The sequence below is a fragment of the Megascapheus bottae genome, chromosome 14 (genome assembly GCF_031878675.1).
Source record: "Megascapheus bottae isolate mThoBot1 chromosome 14, mThoBot2.hap1, whole genome shotgun sequence".
Classification (NCBI taxonomy): Eukaryota; Metazoa; Chordata; class Mammalia; order Rodentia; family Geomyidae; genus Megascapheus; species Megascapheus bottae.
Genome location: NC_143522.1, coordinates 22,191,494 through 22,214,280, shown reverse-complemented (window position 1 = coordinate 22,214,280; position 22,787 = coordinate 22,191,494). Strand labels below are relative to the sequence as shown.

Sequence of the window (22,787 nt, the reverse complement as noted above, 5' to 3'; positions counted from 1 at the left end):
TGCAAGAGATAACAAAGCAGAGAAAGACCTTAATCCCTTTAAACATTTCCCAATCAGCTCTAGATCCCAGCTCAGATCTTTATCTTTTGTCTCCAGTACTAGATATCCCTTTAGGTTAATTCCCTTTAAAAGCAAGTGTAACGTTAAATGCCAAAGGCTAAAGTTTTCATGTGATAAATTGGAATTATTCAAGCCACTCAATTTGCCCCAGAAGAACAAATGTATAGAAAGAGATGATTTGGTCAACGATATCCGTGTAGAATCTTTGGAATGATCCCCTTGCAGAAATAAGTCTGACGCTGGTGGATGTGCGTACAACTCCCTCATCAAGAAGTTTCTGAGACAGAGTAATGATGGATTCCTAGCTAGCCTAAGTTATAAAAAATAGTTACTGAAATGGACACTGAACTTGAGGCCAGTTGTGTGTTCTCGGGCAAGGTAGGAATCAATATAGGATGATTTTTGAAATCCCAGTATTGCTGACTAAGTTTTTCTGAAGACCTCAAGAAAACTGTCTTCATATGATATTTTTAAAACCTCATATCCTCTTGATACAGTCCTCTTGGTAATCTGCTATTCATTTGACACGTATTTCTTGAGTGCCTACCTGTACCAGCTACTTTTTAAATCATAGGGATGTAGCCTCTCTGTTCTCATGAACGGAAGGAGAAATTACACCTAGTGATAAACTAAGGACATAGGAATATTTCTTTAGCTTGTTTAAAGCATACCTATCTTCAACCACAGTCAAAAACATACACAACACTGCACCCTTAGAAGCATTTTCAGTAAAAATCTAAAAGAATATGCTAGCACTATTATTACTGAATATTGTTCCTGGCTAATGTAATTTTTTTTTAAATTAGGGGTTTGGCTATTGGAAAGACAGGCCAAAACTACTGTTATGCAACTACAGATAATTATTTCTCAGCAAAGTTTTATTATGTAGAACATCTGTGTTCCTGTCCTTTTCAGTTCTATAGATTAAACCCAGAGCCTTTTGCTTCCTAGGTATGTACTCTGCCACATGAGCCATACTCCCAGCTTTTTTACTATTGGTTTGTTTTTCAGATAGGGTCTCATGCTAACTTTGCCTGGGCTGGCCTCAAATTCATGATCCGCCCACCTCCACCTCCCAAATAGTTCAGATTATAGGCAGGAGCCATGAGTCTCAGCTTGGAAATCTGCTTTTTAAAAAATATTTATTTTAGCTGGGTGCAGTGGCTCATGCCTATAATCCTAGCTACTCAGGAGGCTGAGATCTGAGGATCGTGGTTCAAAGCCAGCCTGGGCACTAAAGTCCATGAGACTCATATCCTACAACTGACAAAAAATACTTATTTTGTAATCTGTAATTTATTGGACATTTTGATCTAGTAATTTGGAGTGCTGCCATCATCATATGCTAATTTATGTTCAGTGCCTTATGTATTCAGTGCCATTGATGTAGAGGTCAATATTTATGACCAGTCAGTACAGTTTAGATTTTTATAGCTTTGTTACAAATCCTCATGTTGGTCTTTTTTCTTCCAACATATAAATCTTTATAAACACAAATAATGATCTTGTGCCAATAGATTTCTGGCATTTCAAATACTTTAACAGGATTTTTTTTGTTGTTGATCTGGTGAGAAATAACATTCTATAGGAACCTCCAAATCAAAAAAGTGCTACAAAGCTAGTGACTTCCCTGAAAATAAAAATGCTCTCAATTTCTGCACACAAACTGCATTGCATTAATCTCAAATTACTGACCATCTGCCAAGAGCCATTTTCCTCTTGTACAGCTTCAATGAAGTCACCACCTGCTATTTTGGCAAAGATCTTAAAGTGAAAACTACAATTATCCAGCCTCACCTTTGATTCTAATTCTGTTTGTTTAAGTCTGAATATCACAGGCAATTACACATTGACTAAGGCGATCCAAACAGGTGTTCTCTGGAATATTTATCAAGTCCTTCTGATGCACATTGCATTCGACAGCCTAGACAGGTTTAAACTAAGCACATAAAGAGAGCTGATTACACTCAATTGCTTTTTCTATCAAGCTTCTTGTACTCTGAAAATCAGATTGAAAAGTCTGAAAACGAATTAATTTTCAACAATGGAAGTAAACTTAGAGTTTGGTTGATATAAATTCTATTGATGCAACAACCAGTTCTGGCTCCAACTTATTCTGATGCTATAGAATAGGATGGAAAAGAGTATCCATTTCTATTTAGTAGTAAGGAACCATAACAGATTATTTTAAAACATTTTCAATAGAAGAAAAATCTAAAATTTTAAGCTAAAGTAGTGATGTCTATTATATTTAAGATGCAAAAAATCCTCCTCAATTCTTTATTGTGATAGACAATTTATCTTCACAGTTTTTTCCTTGTACTGGGATCTGCTACAAAGTCTCTAAGATGAGAGGTGAGCAATAAGTAAGAAAGGGCCTTTGCTTCCCCTAGAGTGCTGCTCTTTAGAAAAACATATTAAGTTGCTTCCAGACACCATCTAAATTCCTTTCAAGATTTTCATGTTTTTGCTGGCTGTAGTAGTGCAGTATATTCAAGTATAATATCAACACTTCGGAGACTGAGGCAGGAAGATTGCAAGTTTTGGGCTATCCTGGGCTACATACTGAGACATCATCATATTCATCATCAAGCCCTCCAGGTAATAGCTGCTGACTATTCTACACTCAAGCAGTACTGGTCTCCTTGCAGGACATTTTATGTCTACAGTGGTCTGACTGCAGATATCCATTTGCTTCAACTCCATGATTTCATAAACGTTTCCAAGGACACGTTTCATTGATCAGGTCCTCCTTTCAAGCCATCTCCATCTCCTTTCCCTGATTCATTTGTTTTTAAAGTACTTATTATCACTAACAAAGATTTGTTCCTTGACCAAACTTTAATCCAATTCCTTTGGACCTTTTTCTCTACTTATTCATGATCTTGGGCTTCTGTGTCCATTCCTACAAAATCCAGTTATGATAAATTGTTTTAGAGAGAATAGCTGATCCCTCTCAATAGCTGACCAATTTCTTATTTTATAATCCACCATTCCAACATCTTTTGCCTTCTTTTGGCAAAAATCCTGTTAACAAGAATTGTCCCTAATCTTTGGGTAAAGAAAACGTGGCACATACATACTATGGAAATAATACACAGCCATGATGAAAAAATGAAATCATGTCATTTGTAAGAAAATGGATGGGACTGAAGAAAATCAAATTGATTGAGATACACCAAAACTCTCAACAAACCAACTATTAAATGTTTTTGCTTATTTTATGGAAGCTAGATTTAAAGGACAAACATCCACGAACATGTGCATACACAAATACAAATACACACATATATGTACGTATACATATGTATATATGTATACATTTATATGTGTACGTGCATAGTCTATGATTCTATTTCTAGGACTGTTTAGAGAAATGAGCATGAGGGGAGAGGGAAAAAGAAAGATGTAGAGTGCATAATTTTGAAACACTTTGCAATTATGTATGAAGATTGGTTATAAGGAAAGCAGTTGATTAGCAGAGGATTGGAGGTGGGAGTGGGAGAACAGCAATGCAGAAGGTTATCTGATTAAAATTTAATATATGCAAGTCTAAAATATCATGGTGAGCATTCTTGGTGCAATTAATACATACTAAGAAGAAGAAAAAAAAGAATGACAGGAAAGTAAAGCTGGCTGTGTTGGGGTCAGGGGTGGAGGGGAGGCGGGTTACCAGCAGAAGAATGAATGAAGATGAGCATGTTCAAGGAGTGGATGAAGGGGTCATAAGATGATAAGGAGTGGATAGTCTTTTTTTTTTTTTGCCAGTCCTGGGCTTGAGCTCAGGGCCTGAGCACTGTCCTTGGACTTTCTCAAGGCTAGAGCTCTACCACTTGAGCCTCAGCACCACTTCCGGCTTTTTTCTGTATGTGGTACCGAGGAATCGAACCCGGGTCTTCATGCATGCTAGGCAAGCACTTTAACCACTAGGCCAAACTCCCGGCCCCGAGTGGATAGTCTTGTACACATGGAAATGTCACAATGAAAGTCCTCTGGTACAATGAATATAAGCTAATACAAATTTTAAAAGCAATCAGAAAAATTAAAAAAGAAGTCCTTCTACTCTGGATAGCTCTTAGTGATTTTTCTGTCTCCTTCCTTCTACCTTTATTTTTGCAATGCTCTCTGTTGTATTTGATCTGCACTGATTCTTCTTATATTTGGAGTTGAGCTGAGGTTGTTTTTCCTTTGTCTGAATGAAATGTATTTTTGTTATGTTGCTGTCAGGCTTTGGTTTTCTTTAAAAAAATACTTTGTATATTTTGTAAGTGTATTTGAACATATGATCATCTAATTTACCCCCCTCCCAAGAATATTGACACCAAGAACAGAAATTCTGCTGCCTCTTTCTAGTGCCTAGAATAGTGTACATAGTATTGATCAAAAATGTTTGCTGAATAAATAGCTTTCTTTCTAGTAATACACTTAACACAAAAAGATCCAGACATTATTTAATATTTGATAACTCTTAGCACTTGGTAGTGTAGGCTATTTAATTGATTGCAATACAGATACTTTTTTTTCTTTGCCAGTCCTGGGCTTGAGCTCAGGGCCTGAGCACTGTCCTTGGACTTTCTCAAGGCTAGAGCTCTACCACTTGAGCCTCAGCACCACTTCCAGCTTTTTTCTATGTATGTGGTACCGAGGAATCGAACCTGGGTCTTCATGCATGCTAGGCAAGCACTCGACCCCTAGGCCAACCTCCTGGCCCGCAATACAGATACTTTCTTAGGAAACTGTCATCTAAAGAACTGCTAGCTAAGAATGATGGTATGCCTGTCACCTTGGGAAGCTGAAACAGAGGATCAGGATTTCAAGGCTAACCTGAACTACATTGTGAAATCTTGTTTCAAAAGCAAAAAACAAGCCAGGAACTGGTGGGTCATACCTGTACCTCTCCAGAAAGCTCAAACTCAAAACATATCTTCATAAGTATTTAATACTTATGAAACTATGAACTACTTATAAACTATTGCAAGTCTTCTTTTGTTATCCTTATATCCATTTCTTTAATGTGATACCTTTTCACAAAAGCATGTTCACTCTTTATGTAATTTTTCAATCCTTTTGTAATTTTTCAGAGATGATGTTGGCTTGTATTGAAATATAGGTATATATGTAAAAATGTATATACATACATTAATCACTGTATATATTTTTCACTTTGTCTTAAAGCTTTATCTTTATCATGCTTCACTCCTCAGAATGTAAATTCTTTAAAACAGTATGTGTATATTCACTTTTCTTGATCACTCTCGATAGTAGCAAGCTCAGTGATTTACATGTGGGCGTCCAACTTCTATTTAGGAATAATTATGGTGGTGGTTCTTAACCTTTTCCTTTCTGCTTGTGAATAGTAGAAATGATGCATACGCCTGGTGGATTCTTATTCTCTAGCAGAATAGACATAAAACCAGGAACAATGAACCCAGAGATAGTAAAGTAATAAAGAATTTTCATTTAATAAAGAGAAAGGAAGGGGCCACTCAGGAGAGTGAGCAGCAGAACCCAAGACCCAGAAACTAGTTGTCATCTCAGGAGTCTCAGGGTTGTTGGTTTATGTTACTCCTACTCTCCCCGCCCCATACACACTTTTTTTTTTCCTCCTCTCTTTAGACTATTTGTCAGATTGTGATTGGCTTGTCTAAAATGGGTAAGACCCGCCCCTGGGACAGTAGCTGCAAGATGGTGGGTTGACTTGAGACAGTATAACATTGCCCTTTTTTTTTTAGAGAAAATTTTCCCCTTAGGCAATTTGTTAGATTGTGGGTCTGCTTGTCTACTCCATAGGGAGTAGCTGAAGGATAGTGGGCTGGCCTGAGACATTGTGTCATTTCCTCCTTTTCTCTTCCCTCAGAAATTTGAGCAATGTACTTGAAGAATTAGAAACAACTTGGAGCAATCCAAAAACAGTTACAGAATAAGCACTACTCAAATTATATCTCTCATTATCTACTCAATCATTCTCTTATAACATCTTCAAATAGCACATCTCTATCTGAGTAGAATTGTTTGTGTTGTCAATTCATAGAGCAAAGATCTCTCGTGGTTTCTTTCATTAGATTGCTGTCAAGATATTTATCTTACTAGTCCCTAGCTAGTTGTACTGTACTATTCTCCATTGCAGGTTTAAATCAATGTTTTTAATTGTAAGACTAGGAATGTAGCTCAGTGGTAGAGTATGAGCTTAGACATGGAGTTAAATTTCACATGTTTACCACAATCTGAGAGCATTTCTAGTCATGATATTAATCATTTACTGTAATATGTAGGATCTCTGTTTAGGAAGCAATGTGCTTTTTTTTTTGCCAGTCCAGAGGCTTGAATTCAGGGCCTGGGCACTGTCCTTGGACACTTTTTGCTCAAGGCCAGTGCTCGGCCACTCGATCCACAACACCATTTCTAACTTTTTCTGTATTTGCCATACTGAGGGATTGAACTCAGGGTTTCATGCATGTAGGCAAGGACTCTACCATTAGGCTATGCTCCCAGGCCCAGGAAACAATGCTCTGTGGATCAACATATTACTATACTCTTGAGAGCACAGATATGGGCTGCCTCTGTTCCAGACTGTCTTGAAAGGACTTTTATGCCATGAACAACCATGGATAATAAAGATAGTATCTCTCTTTAGAGCAGAGAATAGGCTTGTTTATTATCCATTTGCTAAAGATAGAATCTCCCTTCAGGGCAAAGTTCAGATAATTTTACTGCCCATTATAAAATATTTAGGTTCCCTAGGTTTGGTAGAGATTTCTATACTAGAACTCAGTGGATTGTGTAGGGGTCCTCTGATCCTATTTGGTATTTCTATGAGGAAATTGATCTTCAGGATTTGAGTTACATCTCTGTTTCTGTCCTCCTATTTCTCTGCCTCCGTTTGTCTGTGTCTGTGTGCCTCTGTCTCTCTCTATATCTCTATTCCTCTCTCTCTCTCAGGACTGAGGCCACAGGAGAGGTTGGTGTATGCAACCAAAAAGTGTGAGCATAGATTCTAATTCTATGAAGTAAACTTGCATGAAGGAGGGAATTGGACGAATAATTTCTCTCCTTTTTCTTTTGTATGGGTGACTTCTGCTTGCTTCTCATTGAGGCTGCACCTGCCTCGATACGTGTTGTCTCTTCACAGTTTCATATAAGCCAGGCAGTAACATCATTTCATGTCACTTTACATGACTTTACTTCTTTTTTCACCCTCATTCTTCTGGGGTTGTTCTTTGTCATTACACCACCAATGTCTTAGTCTTTACCTTGTGCTCGGTTTTCTTGAGACTCTTGACTAAGGTATTGGATGGGAAAAGAAGGAAGGCTCAGGATTCTAAAAGAATTAACAGGTAAACACATGCTTTCCAGTACATATCCTATAGAATTAGAAATGAACAGTTTTCTAAAATGCAGTCACCATGCAACTGTAAGGTTTGTAAGATTTTATCAAATGTATTAGTTAATTAAGTAAATGCTAATTAGCAAAGGAGAGTGTGGCTAGGGCTCTTGCAGCAAATTACAGAGAAAAGGTGTGAATTCATTTTCCAGGGCTGTTATAAAATAGTAACAAATTGGGAGGCTTAGACAACAGAAATTTGTTGTTGCAGTTCTGGAAGATGAAACCTATGATCAAGATTAGCGTTTTTTGGTGGCTGTGATGAAAACAACCTGTGCTTTCTCCAACTTCTCGTGATTGTGGCAATACTTGCTTTTCCTTGTCATGTGATATTTTCCCATATAGGTTTCAGTTTTCAATTTTCCTGTTCATATAAGGATGCTAGATGGATTAGATTAGAGTTCCATCCTACTTCATTAATTAAGATAAGAGCCTTATCTTGATACAACTAGCTATACCTGAAATGAAACACTTTGTCAATAAGGTCACATTTTGAAGTCTTAGAGATTAGAGTTTCTGTATATGGAATTAGGGGGAGGGGCCTTTAAATCAACCCATAACAAGATGGTATATTTAACCTGCGCTTAGACACAATAGGAGCTAGTAAGATTGACAACTGAGGTTATTACTGGTCATGGATGCCACACATGTGTCTGGAGTTCTGGAAAAGCATGCTTAATTTTAGGAAGAACTATTAATGGAGGTGGCAACTCAGAGCAGGGTGGATGGGACAGGCAGTGAGACTGTTAAAAACCCACTGGAGGGGGCCGGGAGTTTGGCCTAGTGGTAGAGTGCTTGCCTAGCATGCACGATAGACCCAGGTTCAAGTCCTCGGTACCACATACATACAAAAAAGCCAGAATTGGTGCTGAGGCTCAAGTGGTAGAGCTCTAGCCTTGAGAAAGTCCAAGGATAGTGCTCAGGCTCTGAGCTCAAGCCCGGGACAGGCAAAAAACAAACAAACAAACAAACAAAAAACATTGGAAGTTATATGTGTAATAAGGAGAAGTTGGTACTTTATTTCATCTTTATCTAGAAGCCTTCCATCTGGTCACTCAAAATTATTGTTGTTACCTTAATTATAAAGATTAGTAGGACTGAAATATTGGTTGGGGTTTTGTGATCATTCAGGAATCTCAATATGGCCAGAACATACAGGTTCTCTCCTTTTGGAATTCATTGCTTCCACTGTTCTATCCAGAACATTTTATGGCTTCTTTCATGTGGTATTGCTTCCCACCACATCAGCTCAGATGAAAATCTCCAAGTCTCCGGTTTCTAATTTAAACAAGGAAAAAAAAAACCTACCATTTCATGAATTGAGAAACTTCAAGATTTGGAGAGACTTTGGAGAGAACTGTAATTATGTCGTCTTTCTGACTTCATTCCTCCCTCCTCTTCCTGGAATGACAAATTCAGCCTCATTGCTCATGCAGAACAGTCCTGCCCACATTCAGATCCTTTAGGATCTCATGTCCCAGGCCAAATACTCATTCAGGTATTTTTCCAAATGAACAGAAGTCTCTTTTCAGGATGAATTCTGAGGAATAAGATTCAATCATGTCATTACATGTATTTTTTTAAAGGACCTAAGAAAACACACCAGAAAATTGCCCCTGGTCCCAGAAACCTTACTGAGTTGCTATTTGTTCCAGTATTCATTCTATTATGCAACTAGGCTCATTTTATATGTCCATTAATTTGTATCCTGCTTGATTTTCTCCAGGGTCTCTGGATCACCCTCTCCCAAGGTGGACTTCAGTCCCCAGGCTTCACTCTATGGCTATAACAGGGGCACATAAGTCAGCCAATCAGAGTCAATAGTACCAAAGTGTAGTAGTTTCTAGAAGAGCTGGGGAGAAAAGCTCTTTCCACAGGGTTGCTCAGGTATAACTGGAGCTGTTGACAATTCTGCTTGTCTGGGAATGGGGTCAAGCCAGAGAAGATGTGAGTTAATTGTGATGAACTGGTTCTGATGATATCACCTGAATCCTAGGATCCAAGAACACCAGTGTCAGTTTTAGGGCTGTTCAGTCTACAGTTACTCACACCTGTAATCCTAGCTACTCAGGAGGCTGAGATTTGAGGATCGCCATTCAAAGCCAGCCTGAACAGGAACGTCTGTGAGACACTCATCTCCAATTAACCACCAGAAAACCAGAAGTGTCACTGTGGCTTATAGTGGTAGAGCACTATCCTTGAATAAAAGAACGCAGGAACAGTGCACAGGCATGGAGTTCAAGCCCCATGACCAACAGAAAACAAACACTATAATTTCTTTTTTTAGTGTAAACCTCTTTGAATAGTATTTTATTACTTATTTTTATTGTTAACAAATAATCAAGTCCTGATTAATAATATGGCAAGCATTTCAAGTTTTCAAGGGTTACAAATTTCTCAGATAAAACTAAAAGGAGGGGCCAGGAATTGGGCCTAGTGGTAGAGTGCTTCCCTAGCATGTACATAGCCCTGGGTTTGATTCCTTGGTACCACATACACAACAAAGGCCAAAAGTTGTGTGGCTCAAGTGGTAGAGCTCTAGCCTTGAGAAAGCCCAAGGACAGTTCTCAGGCCCTTTGTTTAAGCCCTGGGACTTGCAAAAAAAATTAATAAAAAAATAAAACAAACACAAAAAAACTAAAAGGAGTCATATTGTCAGTATACAATGTTTTGTTACAAAATATGGAAAAGGAAAAAGAAAAAGGACAGAAAAAGATTTTTTTTTTGAGTATTCATGAGCAGCTCATTTTTCTATTACCTTGTGCCTCTGCCATCTCTTCTGGTCTTGAGATGTCATCTGAGGATGGTCTAATTACGAATGTTTTTGCTTCACATTCTACCCTTGGGTCATTAAAAATTGTAATGGAAAAATATGATAATGGGAAATTAATGATTTAAATCGGTTATTAACCCGAGTACTTAAATATGTATCATGGGATCCATAAAACATTGTGCTGAAAAATCTGAGACAGAAGCATAGTTATTTCTTATTCTTATACATTTTTTGTGTATGTAGCTAGTAACTGCTGTATCACAAATGTACAGCAACAGAATAGCTAATCTTAATTCAGTGCTTAAATTCGCATAATCAACATCTTTTTTCAGGAACATTCTACCTGATCACAATATTTAAGCCATTTGACTTCACGATTACCCTACATGCTCTGCAAGAAATTATTTAATTAGGAGGCAACTGATGGTAATATCCAAAATAGCAACTGGAGAAAAAAAAACAAACAACGATCCAGACACCATTACTATTTATTAAGAAAATGGATCTGACCTGTCAAATGTACACTTAGGAAATCAAATTTTCTTCCCATCAAATGTCTGGACCAGTGAGCTTGGTGAAGCAAGAAAAAAAAAAAAAACAACGAACCAAACACAAACGAAAGGATGAAGTTAGCATCCCAGTGTTAACATTCCCAGGAAGATGAGTAGCCCAGGGTGGGTACAGAATACAGAATGAGAAAGCCCTGCAACAGGAACCGCGGTTGCCAAGGGTTCGTCTGAGTGCTGAGAGGCTTGGTGATGGGTGCTGTAACTGGGAGGAGAGCGAACGCGGCCACAGGGAGAAGAGAGCCACACGGCACAGCAGAAAGGGCTTCACAGGGGCAGAGACCTCTGGTCACCCCACCAGGGATGTCGGGTGAACGGGTGAAGGGGCGTGGCGAGCGCAGGCGGGGACGGAGCAAGCGCGGGAGGGGCGGGGCGAGCGCGCGGGGGCGTGGCCACGCGACGCCGCACGCCCCGGGCTCGGTGGGACTCGGGAGCGCGCGGTGCGCGTGCCTCAGGCTCGTGGCAATCCGCTCCGTCGCGAGGTCGGAGCGCCGCAGGTGACCGGGACTCGCGCGCGGGCGGAGGCTGAGGCGCTGCCGGCTGGAGACGGGCTCTGGCTCGTCTCCTCTCATGACCTCGTTGTTGCGGGCGGGGGAGTCGCGGCCGGCCGGCGCGGGCTGAGGAGAACTCCGGGGCGTGTGGGGGGGGCGTGGGAGGGGAAGACGGGGGGTTTCTCTGGACGGCCGGCGGCGTCCGCGGCGCGCGGCATGCCCGGCGGGGCGCGGCGTCCTCTCCCGCCCGTGGGCTGACGCGGGATGCACTTACGGGGCGCTGCGTAGAGGACGCGGCGGGCGGGCGCGGAGTCCCAGCGGGTCGCCTGCCGGGCGGCCGCCGACGCCGCCTCCCGGTGGGCCACCGCCGGCCCGAGCCCCGCGGCGGGGTGGGCGCCCCGCCATGGCGGCCCGGACCGCCCCGAGCTGCCACCTGCGGCTGGAATGGGTGTACGGCTACCGGGGTCACCAGTGCCGCAACAACCTCTACTACACGGCGGCCAAGGAGATCGTCTACTTCGTGGCTGGGGTCGGCGTGGTGTACAGTCCGCGCGAGCACCGGCAGAAGTTCTACCGGGGACACAGCGACGACATCATCAGGTACGGGGCGCGCGGCCCGGCCAAGCTCCGCGGGGGCTGGCACCCGTCCGCCCCGGCCGCGCGTCGTGACTGCTTCTGCGGGGAGCATCGCCCCGCGTGGAACCCGCGGTCCGAGCCCACCCCATTTGTCACCCTGCTCCCTTCCTTCCCCTCCCCCCCCCCCGTCCGATCTTTCTATTCGGCCCGCCTCGGTCCCCCGACTTGTTCTTTGGTGCTTAGGGCGTTCCGCTGGATTGCCTCTCACCTTTCCCCACCCCCGAGCAAAATGATAAAAAAAAAAAAAAATTCCTGCAAAAAAATGTTGTTTTGGTAGCGCAAAAAGAAGAAAAAAAATCCCACGAGAGGTTTCTTATTAAATTAATTCTTAAAGAGCGAGGGGCAAAATCCTTACCCCCTAATAGAGAATTGCCCTGAACCCCACGAAGCTGGGGCTGGCGGGTCTCACCGACTGCAGTTAGCGGCAGATGGACAGGCAACCTTGGCGCTATTCACTGGAAGTTAAAATGTGCACATCCAGAGTCAGGTTAGGGGTACATCTTGGTTTGAAAAAGTTACCCCCAAATAATTCCACAGATCTCCAGTTCTCTTGTTGCATCTTCATGAAGATACTCCTGTTAGTTTACATGCCTACCTTTATGTTTTTATTTAAATCACAGACTTGGTGTGCATTTTCTTTCTTGAGCAATGTCTTTACATTGGTCCAGGTGCTTGTTTACATTTCCGTAGTGAGTGGCATACGTAACGTCATTTTTCAGCCAATGGTTCAGTAAAACTTTTATAGTAGTTAGGTGCTTAAGGGATTCCTCTAGGCTACAGATTATTGCCTCCACCACAGCGTGTTCATCCTTTACGGAGGGTATTACAGTTTAAAAAAAAAGAACATGTTAAGATTGTGTTTGTTGGCTGCTCTGAGCAGTTATTCCCAGAGGTTCTGTGATTTTGATTTGGTTGCTTAATTTTTATTCCTACTTGACTGTTCCACAGGCTTGAAATTGGGCATTTCATATTCAATGTGTTGATTTGATGTTTTGTATTTAACAATTTGTGGTACTGAAATTCTATGAAGCAGTTGTTTGGTTTTGTCTCTCTGTACATCTGTAATGTGTGGGAGGGGAAAGCAGGCCTAGAACAAACAAAAGGTAGGACAAGATGGAGAAAAGGAAAGCAGAATTTTCATATTATTGATAGAAAATGAAGCATATATACATATACATATATATATATATATATATACTGAGTTTTTCTAGATTGTGCTTGATGAGTTGCTTTGGAAAGGAAATTGACCACTCATTTTAATTTTCTCAAATTAGGATTTTTATTAGCATTAATTGCTTGTACAAAGAGTTCATTTTAACATGCCCAGATATGCATACAATTCAAATTAGGATTCTCTTTATGGTGGTAGACATTTAGTGTAATAATTCAAATTGCTAGCTGAAACACAACACATAGTAATTGTGGTTTTGTTGCTACCAATGAAGTTTACTTCAGTCTGGTTTTTCCCCAGTCCTGTCATCTTTCCTCATCTTTTTCATGAATCAGGTCTTCCAGAGTCCCAGGTACATAAGCTCCACCTAGGTGAAGTAGCAGTGCTCAGGATCTTGTCTGTTAGGTTGAATGAAGTACTGCGGGTGTAAAGATTTAATGTTTTTCATAGTGCATTTGAAATAGATATGGTCTTTTTGGGGTGATGATAAATTATGTCTTTATCTTCAGTGACTAGAAGCCACATTATGCATTACACTGCTTTTTTCCCCCTGGATTTGAATCCAGGATCTCAACAAGTGCTCTACTACTAAGCTGTATTGCCATGAAATTTCATATTTGATTTCAGTGAACTGTAAAGAATGTCATGATTTGGGCTGCTTACAGGATAGCTGCATAACCCATACATATAATCCCAAAATATTTTAAATGACATACTCTCTACCACTTTAAATACTTACCTGTGCTTTTATACAAATGTCACATCCTTAAATTAATTTGTAACATTTACAATAAGTTTCCAGAAAAGTTGTAGTGAGTATTAAAATCTCAATCATATCATGTATTTCAAAAGATGACACAAATTTAGCCCAGCACTGAGAATGTAAGTTAGAAATAAACCAAAAGGCTCTGAAATTTTTATTTACAGAAGTAATGACAAATTAATTTCTGGAAATAACTCATGCAAATTCTAAGACCATTGGATTTTTTAAAATTCAATGTTTGATCTGTAATTATAATAACTATTCCAGTAATTTTTAGAAAAAGATGTGATTTTTTTTATCAGAGTGACAATGGTAGAAAACAGTAGTGTGATATAAATTTTAGTAATAAAAATGCTGTTTTCACCCTTGGTTTTGTTTCCACATTTTCTTTAAACTTCCTTGAAATTGATTGGTCAGATATGACTTAATCTGGAGCTAAGATTAGTCCAAAACAAGTAGGTCATTGTTTGTAGGATTTGCAAATGTGTTACATTGGTCACAAAAATATAATCACTACCAGTCACTTGTTCAGTGGTTCTTCTGTTATCTCAGCTGTCATCGGTGATTGCCGATAGTGGTGCCATGTGACATCTCATCCTTCTCTCTGCATTGTTCATATTTGGCTGTCTTCTTTTTGATTATATCTGATTACCTTATACTTCTGTTGTAGACGCTAATATTTATCCTAATAATTATTTTATATGTAGAAATGATCCTTAATATCAGATATACTACTGATTTTTTTCTTTGTGTGTTTCTCTCAAATTATATTGATAAAACTGTACTTATTAGATATTTACAACAGGTTTAAGCTTATATCATAACATAAGCTACTAGTACCAGTTTTAGGTATAAAATACACATCAGTAGCCTGGTTTATATTTGGAAACTTTTGCCAGTTGTCTTGTCTTCTTTTCTTTTTGGGATGGTGGGTCTGAAACTCAGGGCCTGCCCTCTTTCCCTGAGCTTTTTTGCTCAAGGCTAGCACTGTGCCACTTTAAGCTACAGCTCCACTTCTGGCTTTTTATTTTTTTATTTTTTGGATAGTTTATGGATGTAAGAGTCTCACAGACTTTCCTGCTGGCTTTGAACCACAGTCCTAAAATCTCAGCCTCCTAATTAGGATTACAGGCATGAGCCACCAGCACCCAGCAACCAGTTGTCTTTTTTTTAAAATATTTTATTGTAATTAATAAAAGGGTTACGTGATATTTGCCAGATAGAAGGTGCATTAATTCACATACACTGATACCCTTTCACATGTCTTGGTACCCATTACCCAACCCCCCATCCCCTCCCCCCAACCAGTTGTCTTTCAAAAGGATAAGATCGCTTTTAAATTTTGTTTTCCAGTTAGTGCCCATCACTTTTTTTTGCAAGTTTGTCTTGTCATCTTAAAAGTGGTAGATATTGGGCCGGAAGTTTGACCTAGTGGTAGAGTGCTTGCCTAGCATGCACGAAGACCTGGGTTCAATTCCTTGGTTACCACATACATAGAAAAAAAGCCGGAAATGGTGCTGAGGCTCAAGTGGTAGAGCTCTAGCCTCAAGAAAGCCAAGGACAGGGCTCAGGTCCTGAGCTCAAGCCCAGGACTGGCAAAAAAAAAAAAAAAGCCAAAAGCTTTTTGGGGCCAGGAGTTTGGCCTACTGGTGGAGTGCTTGCCTAGCATGCACGAAGACCCAGGTTCAATTCCTTGGTACTACATACATAGAAAAAAGCCGGAAATGGTGCTGTGGCTCTAGCCTTGAGAAAGCCCAAAGACAGTGCTCAGGCCCCAAGTTCAAGGCCCAGGACTGGCAAAAAAAAAAAAAAAGTAATAGACATTAGGGGCCGGGAGTTTGGCCTAGTGGTAGAGCGCTTTCTAGCATGCACGAAGACCCATATTCCATCCTCTGGTAAAAGCCAGAAGTGGTGCTCTGGCTCCAGCAGTGGAGCGCTAGCTTGAAGAAAGCTCAAGGAGAGTGCTCAGGCCCTGAATTTAAGCCCCAGGACTGCCAAAAAAAAAAAAAAAAGGTAGATATTAAGTTTTGAATTCATTTAGAGCTGTGAAGACCATTGGTAGAATAAGGTTAACTTGGTGTATTTTGGTACTTCACTCTGGTTAAATCATGAGAGTCACTAGGGCCCATTTTTGATGCATTTGTAGATTTGAAGTACCTTGTTGTTGTTATTATATGTCTCCTTAATTGAGAATAAACTGAAATGACAATGTATCCAAAATAATTTGAGAAGTATATCATTATTATATGATTGCAGATTAGAATAGTAATTCATTGTTTTTCATTATAGCTTTTCCTTGTTTAAGATAGTGGAAAGTGTAGAGTTCTTTTCAATTGTGGTAGGTGATATGGTGGTGTTCTTAAGAAAGAAAATAACCCAACTCTCACTGTGATCTAATAAAAGTGGTTTCTGACAGCTTAGCAATTACAGTAAATAAGCTTTATTCAATGCAAATCAAAATTGTACTTGGAAAGGCAATTTAGAATGTTTAACATTAATATGATGAATCAGTATTTTTGTGTTTATTATTTGGGGCCAAGTTAGTAACTTTTTAAGGCCTAACAGTAGTCTTATAATGACTACTTTTTATGTCCTGGACATATGTGCTAATTTAGATTATATACTCTGCAAATATTTTCTTCCATTTTTCTGATGTATTTTCATATTCTTTGTTGCCATTCTTAGAAGCATAGAAGTCTGATTTTCAGATTTTTAAGTTAGCATATATTAATTGGACATTTCATTGACATTAGCGTTGAGGCATATAATGTATTTGCCTAAATTTACCCCCCTCTATCACTCTTTCATGCCTCCTCTACTTCCCCTCTTTTTATAGCTTTTAGTGGTTTAGCTAGGCTATTTGCATATTTATAATATACTAAAATCATATTCATCCCATTCTCCCTTTCCTTTCTTACTTCTTTCTTTTACGGATTCCCCTCTCAGATGTTTTTTGTTGTTGGTGGTGGTGGTGGTGGTGGTGGGGCTTGAACTCTGGGCCTGGGCGCTGTCCCTGAGCTCTTCAGCTCAGGGCTACTGCCCTACCCCTGGAGCCATGGTACCACTTCCTGTTTTCTAGTAGTTAATTGGAGATAAGAGATCCTCAGATCTCAACCTCCTGAGAAGCTAAGATTACAGGCGTAAGCCACTGTGCCCAGCTTCAAATGTTTTGATTAAGTCTATCTTAACTTTTTTGGGGGTCACTTTTGGTGTCACATTTAGGAGACCATTGCTTCATCTAAAGTCTATAGATGTATGCTTAAGTCAGGCACTGGTGGCTCACACCTGTCATTCTAGCTACTCATGAGGCTGAGATCTGAGGATCATAGTTCAGATCTAGCCTGAGAACAAAAGTCCATGAGACCATTATCTCCAACTAACCACCAGAAAACTGGAAGTGGTGCTGTGGCTTAAGTGGTAGAGCATAGGCTTGAGCTGAAGAGCTCAGGGTCAGTGCCCAGGCCCAGAGTTTGAGCTACAACTGACCAAAACAAAACAAAACACCCAGTATACTTAATACTTCCTTCTAAGACTTTCATGGTTTTTGCTCTTGATCCACTTGGGGTTGATTTTTGTATGTGGTTTGAGGTATGGTACAAATTCATTCTTTGCATGGGGATATTCATGTGTCCCAATTTCATCTTTTGGGAAGACCATTTTTACCATCTTTGAACTGTCTTGATTCCATGCTTGTTAAAATCAGTTTATCAACAATTGATTTCTGGACCTTTAATTTGATTTAATTATCTTTATGACAGTCCCACACCATCTTGATTCCTGTAGTTTTGTGATAAATTCATAACTTTAAAACTGGAAAGTGTGCTTTCAACTTGGTTATGATTGTTCTGGGTCTTTCTGAATGTTAGAAGCAACTTGTCAACATCTGCTACAAAAGCAATGGTACTTTTGACATGAATTGTGGCAATTTTAGATTAATTTAGGAAGTATTGCCATTTTATAAATACTCTATCAAGTATAGACCCTGAGATGTTTACCCATTTATCTAGATTGTAAAAAGTGGTACTGAGATTTAAATTTAGGGATGTGAAAGTGTTTAGCGGGCACTCTGTTACTTGAACTACTCTTTAACTCCTTTGCTCTAATTATTTCTGAGAGAGGGTCTCTTTTTGTTTGAGTCCGCCTAAGCCATGGTCCTCCTATTTGTGCTTCTACCGTAGCTGTGATGACAGGCATGTGCTATCACGTCTAGTCTTTTGTGTTGCGATGTGATCTCACAAATGTCCCCCTTCTCCGCTGGGTCTTGGAAACTTTTTACAATCTTCTCGGTCACTCACGTAGCTAGAATTATAGGCATTAGCCACTGGTATGACTTTCAGTGGAATTTTGTGGATTTCAGTGTGCAAATTTTTATAATATTATTGTGAAAGATTTTTTATGCTACTGTAAATTGGATTGATACTAAGTTGTCTGTAGAAATGGAACTTTTTTTGTTTGTTTTTTGGCCAGTGGTGGGGCTTGAACTCAAGGCTACCTACCTAGCCCTGGAGCTGCAGTGCCACTTCCAGTTTTCTGGTGATTAATTGGAGATAAGAGTCTCACAGACTTTTTTAGTGCCCAGGCTGACTTTGAACCACAATCCTCAGATCTTAGCCTCCTGAGTAGCTGGGATTACGGGCCATCCATTTTTGCTTTTTGGCCTGTTTTTCAAGTAGGGCCTCCTGTTTTTGCCTAGAACCAGCTTGAATTGAGATTCTTTTGTGTATCTCTCTTTCATAGCTGGGATTACAAATGTGAACACAGCTCAGCTTGTTTTGTGTTGTTTTGAGATATGGTCTTACAAGCTTTTTTTTTTTGCCATGTTTGCCTCAAAATATGATCCTCTCATTTCTGACTCCTGTGTACTTGGAACTCCAAGCATATACCACTGTGCCCAAACCTGCAACTAACTTTTTATGTTGATTTTTGTCTCCTGCTTGGCTCTTTTATAGCTCCTCCCTTTTTTGCTTAAAGATTTCTTAGGATTTTCTTCACAAAATAATTCCATATACAAGCAGAGATTGTTTTACAGCTCTCTTTGTTTCTTTCTGCCTGACTTGTCCTGGTTAGACAATGTTGTTAATCATTAATGAGGCTGGATTTTTATTGAACTTTTTTTCTGTGTCTATGTATATGGGAGATTGCCTTTTATTTTACTTATGTATTTGTTGATTTCCATGTGTTGGCTCAAATTGGCATTTCCACTCATCAACTTTGCATTTCCACTCATCTTTTCTCCTGTTGTATTCCCTGACATGATAAATTCTACCCCAAACTAATCAAATGCACAAGTTAGATATCAAGTCATCTTAAGCCCTTCCCTTTCTTTTATCATCATCATCCAACCCAGAGATTTTGTTTTAAAATCTTCCTCACTTTCCCTTTTCAATTTCTTTACTCTGATGCTAGACATGACTTTTTTTTGTGTGTGTGAGTCATTAAGCTTGAACTAAGCCTGGGCACTGTCCCTGAGCTCCTCTGCTCAAGGCTACTGCCCTACGCTTGACCCACTTCTCATTTTCTAGAGGTTAATTGGAGATAAGAGTCTCAGGTCCTTTTGTGCCTTGGCTGGCTTTGTACCTTGATCCTCAGATCTCAGCCTCCTGAGTAGCTAAGATTACAGGCATGAGCTACCACGCCCATCTAGACATGATTTATTTTCTAATGTTTTAAACCTACTTTTAGAAAAAAAATTACTAAGTAGAAATTTATTTTCCTATATGCTTTTTGTTATTGTACATAAATCCTCACAAACAGATAAGTCTTTGTCTTATTTTAAAAAACTCATAGGTCACTTTCTGTGAACCATATAAGACCTTTCTGGGTTTTTAAAAATATTTTTTATTGTATTTAATAAAAGGGTTACATGATATTTGCCAGATAGAAGGTGCACCTTTCTGGTTTTTACAAGAGGATTTGTAATTTAGGTAATATTACTGTAGGAATGATACTAAGTACCATTAAGATTTGGTCTAAGCTGTGAGTCAGTGGCTCTTGCCTGTAATCCTAGCTACAGGAAGCTGAGCTCTAAGGAGCATAGTTCTAAGCCAACAAGGCCGGACAAATCCAAGACTTTTATCTCCAGTTAACTAGCAAAAAGCTGTAAGTGATAGAAAGCCAGAAGTGATAGAGCACTAGCCTTGAGTGGGGATTAGAGTGAGGGGGAGCATGAGGACCTGAGTTTAGTCTCTCTCATTCTCTGTCTCTCTGTCTCTGTTGCGCATGCGCACTCTCTCTTTTGCTCTCTTTCTCTCTCTCTCACATACACACACACAAATTTGATCCAATACTATCTACTAAAAATAATGGGCTCCAGTTGTTTGTAGGGGACCTGTCTAGTACATGATCCTGAGTTCAAACCCTAGTACTCCTAAAGTAAATAAGTAATGGTCAAATGGAAGACAGGGCTTAAAAATAGATGACTACCAATTGGGAAAATTCTATATAGTAGAGTTACTCCAAATTTGGTGGTGTAGTTCTGTTGATGTCTTGTGAAAGTTCTTAAGAAGTTTTTGGACAATATTATATAGGGATTATGAAGTGTAAAACTAGTTTATCATTAACTGCTTGTTATATTACTGAGATTAATAATTCTTAGAAAGGAATTTTAGAAATTATTTCAAATCCAAATTAAGATAAAATTCAATGTGAACATTGTTATATGTAGATGTTATGTATTCAAAGACTTTAAAAGCTCACTTAGCAACTTTTAAATCTTATTATTAATTTATTCTTTATTTTGTAGTCTTGCGCTGCATCCTGAACGAGTATTAGTAGCAACAGGACAAGTTGGGAAAGAGCCTTATATCTGTGTTTGGGATTCATACACTGTGCAGACCATATCAGTTCTAAAGGATGTTCATACTCATGGTATAGCTTGTTTAGCATTCGACTTAGATGGACAGGTATGTGAAAAAATTTTCCATTTTTTAAGATTTAAAATGTATGTAATAATATATGGTTACAAAGCTAAATATGAACTGAAGAGTGACTGATAAAAATGTTCATGCAAAGACAGAGATGTGTATAAATGTGGTATGGTAGGTGGTTGACTTATATGATAAAAATTAAAAGAAGGGGCTTTTATCATCTTTTTTTTTTTTTTTTTGCCAGTCCTGGGCTTGAACTCAGGGCCTGAGCACTGTCCTTGGACTTTTCTCAAGGCTAGAGCTCTACCACTTGAGCCTCAGCACTACTTCCAGCTTTTTTTTCTATATGTGGTACCGAGGAATCGAACCCAGGTCTTCATGCATGCTAGGCAAGCACTTTAACCACTAGGCCAAACTCTCAGCCTGGCTTTTATCATCTTAACTTCCTTAGTTAAATGAGTTACTACCTTAATTCCCAGGAGATTCTGATTTTGTGCCATATCACCTGATTGCTGTAGGAAATTTTATGTGCAACTTTTTTGTAGGTAGAGTATTTTCATGGGACAGATGAAAAATGTCTTAGGAAAATGTATATTTCCTCTAAGTAGAGCTGTACCTTCAGGTATTTTAAAAGTTATTTTTTATAATTACATTTTTATTAAAAAACAATGAGATACACAGTACTGACCCACAGACCAAGGGCATTCTTCTTAGTCCTGGACTAGCTCTGGGAATGAAAGAGGGAAGTTGGAAGCCATATTGTGTGTCAACCACTTAAATGTTAACACTTTCAAGTAACACTCTTCTCCTTGGCGCTGCCATGGGGACAGAGCATGTCTGACATAGCAGCCTGACTTTTATACCTTAATCTTAAGATGAGAAAATATACTCACAAGAGTCAAAGAGTCCTCTTTATATCTGACTGTAAAGTTTGTTTTTAAGGTTATTTTATGAAGTTTTTTTTTTTTTTGGTGCAATGAAGTTTGTTTTGTTTAAAAAAATTCTATGTTGGGGCCAGGAGTTTGGCCTAGTGGTTAAAGTGCTTGCCTAGCATGCATGAAGACCCGGGTTCGATTCCTCGGTACCACATATAGAAAAAAGCCGGAAGTGGTGCTGAGGCTCAAGTGGTAGAGCTCTAGCCTTGAGAAAGTCCAAGGACGTGCTCAGGCCCTGAGCTCAAGCCCAGGACTGGCAAAAAACAAACAAACAAAAAAACGGTAATAGTTTTCCTACTTCACAGTAGTATTAAATATTATGGAACCAATGTTAAATGTTTTAAAAAATAATTCATCATTTACATGAAAACTCAAGACATTTTAACTGTGAGAACATGTATACTTTAAATATAGGTGGTTTCTTCCTAATTTTTAAAAATTTCTTTTTAAAATGTAATATATTGCTTTCTTGAAAACTTTCTTTAACACATTTCCCCAAGGAAAAATCCTAAAATCCTCCCTATAGCATTTTACAGGTGAAAAGCCTTTAAGTTTGCTTACTTTGATCAACTTAGAAGAAAATCTTGGACACAAGTACTCTACCATCATAGATCTTCATGAGAACATGCTATTATAAATTTAGGCTTCTAAAACTGAGTATCTGAAAGTTGTGGAACACATAATAAGTGCCAGACATTTTACTAAGCCTGCATTATCTCACTTTATCCTCACAACAGCACTATGAAATAGATACTGTTATTATCTCTATTTTACAGATAAAGAAACTTGAGACTTAGAGAGGTTAAATAGCTTGTCCCAGGTTACACAGCTAGTAAATGGAGCCAGAGCGGGAACCCAGGTCAGTCATAATGAAAAGCTCACGTTCTACATCACAATGCTTTGCTGCCTCCCAAACATAATTTGAAGGAGGTTATTTACATTTTTAAAAATCATCCAATTTTAAGAACAGGTAAATTGTAAGGAACAGCTGTCAGTTGAAAACTAATAGTATAAATAGGAAAATGTGTTTGAGAGAATATATTTATTTGTTTACTTATAAACTGTTCATGGAATACCAAGTAGGGAGCAGCTTGATTTTCGTACTTTATGCTAAATTTAAAATTACAAGTGATTATCTAGTCAGT

The 22,787-nt window shown here is 39.1% G+C and overlaps 1 protein-coding gene across 4 annotated transcripts in view; it reads left to right on the top strand.

Moving 5' to 3' along the window:
- The first annotated feature begins 11,480 nt into the window (after positions 1 to 11,480).
- The window catches only part of Eml5 (EMAP like 5), a 102,694-nt gene continuing 91,387 nt past the window's right edge, over positions 11,481 to 22,787 (top strand). For all 4 annotated transcript variants that reach the window (XM_090344675.1, XM_090344676.1, XM_090344674.1 and 1 more), the window contains exons 1-2: positions 11,481 to 11,871; positions 20,584 to 20,743. In XM_090344675.1, coding sequence (XP_090200801.1) covers positions 11,675 to 11,871; positions 20,584 to 20,743 — 357 coding nt within the window. In that variant the 5' untranslated portion in view covers positions 11,481 to 11,674. The remainder of the gene's footprint in view (positions 11,872 to 20,583; positions 20,744 to 22,787) is intronic.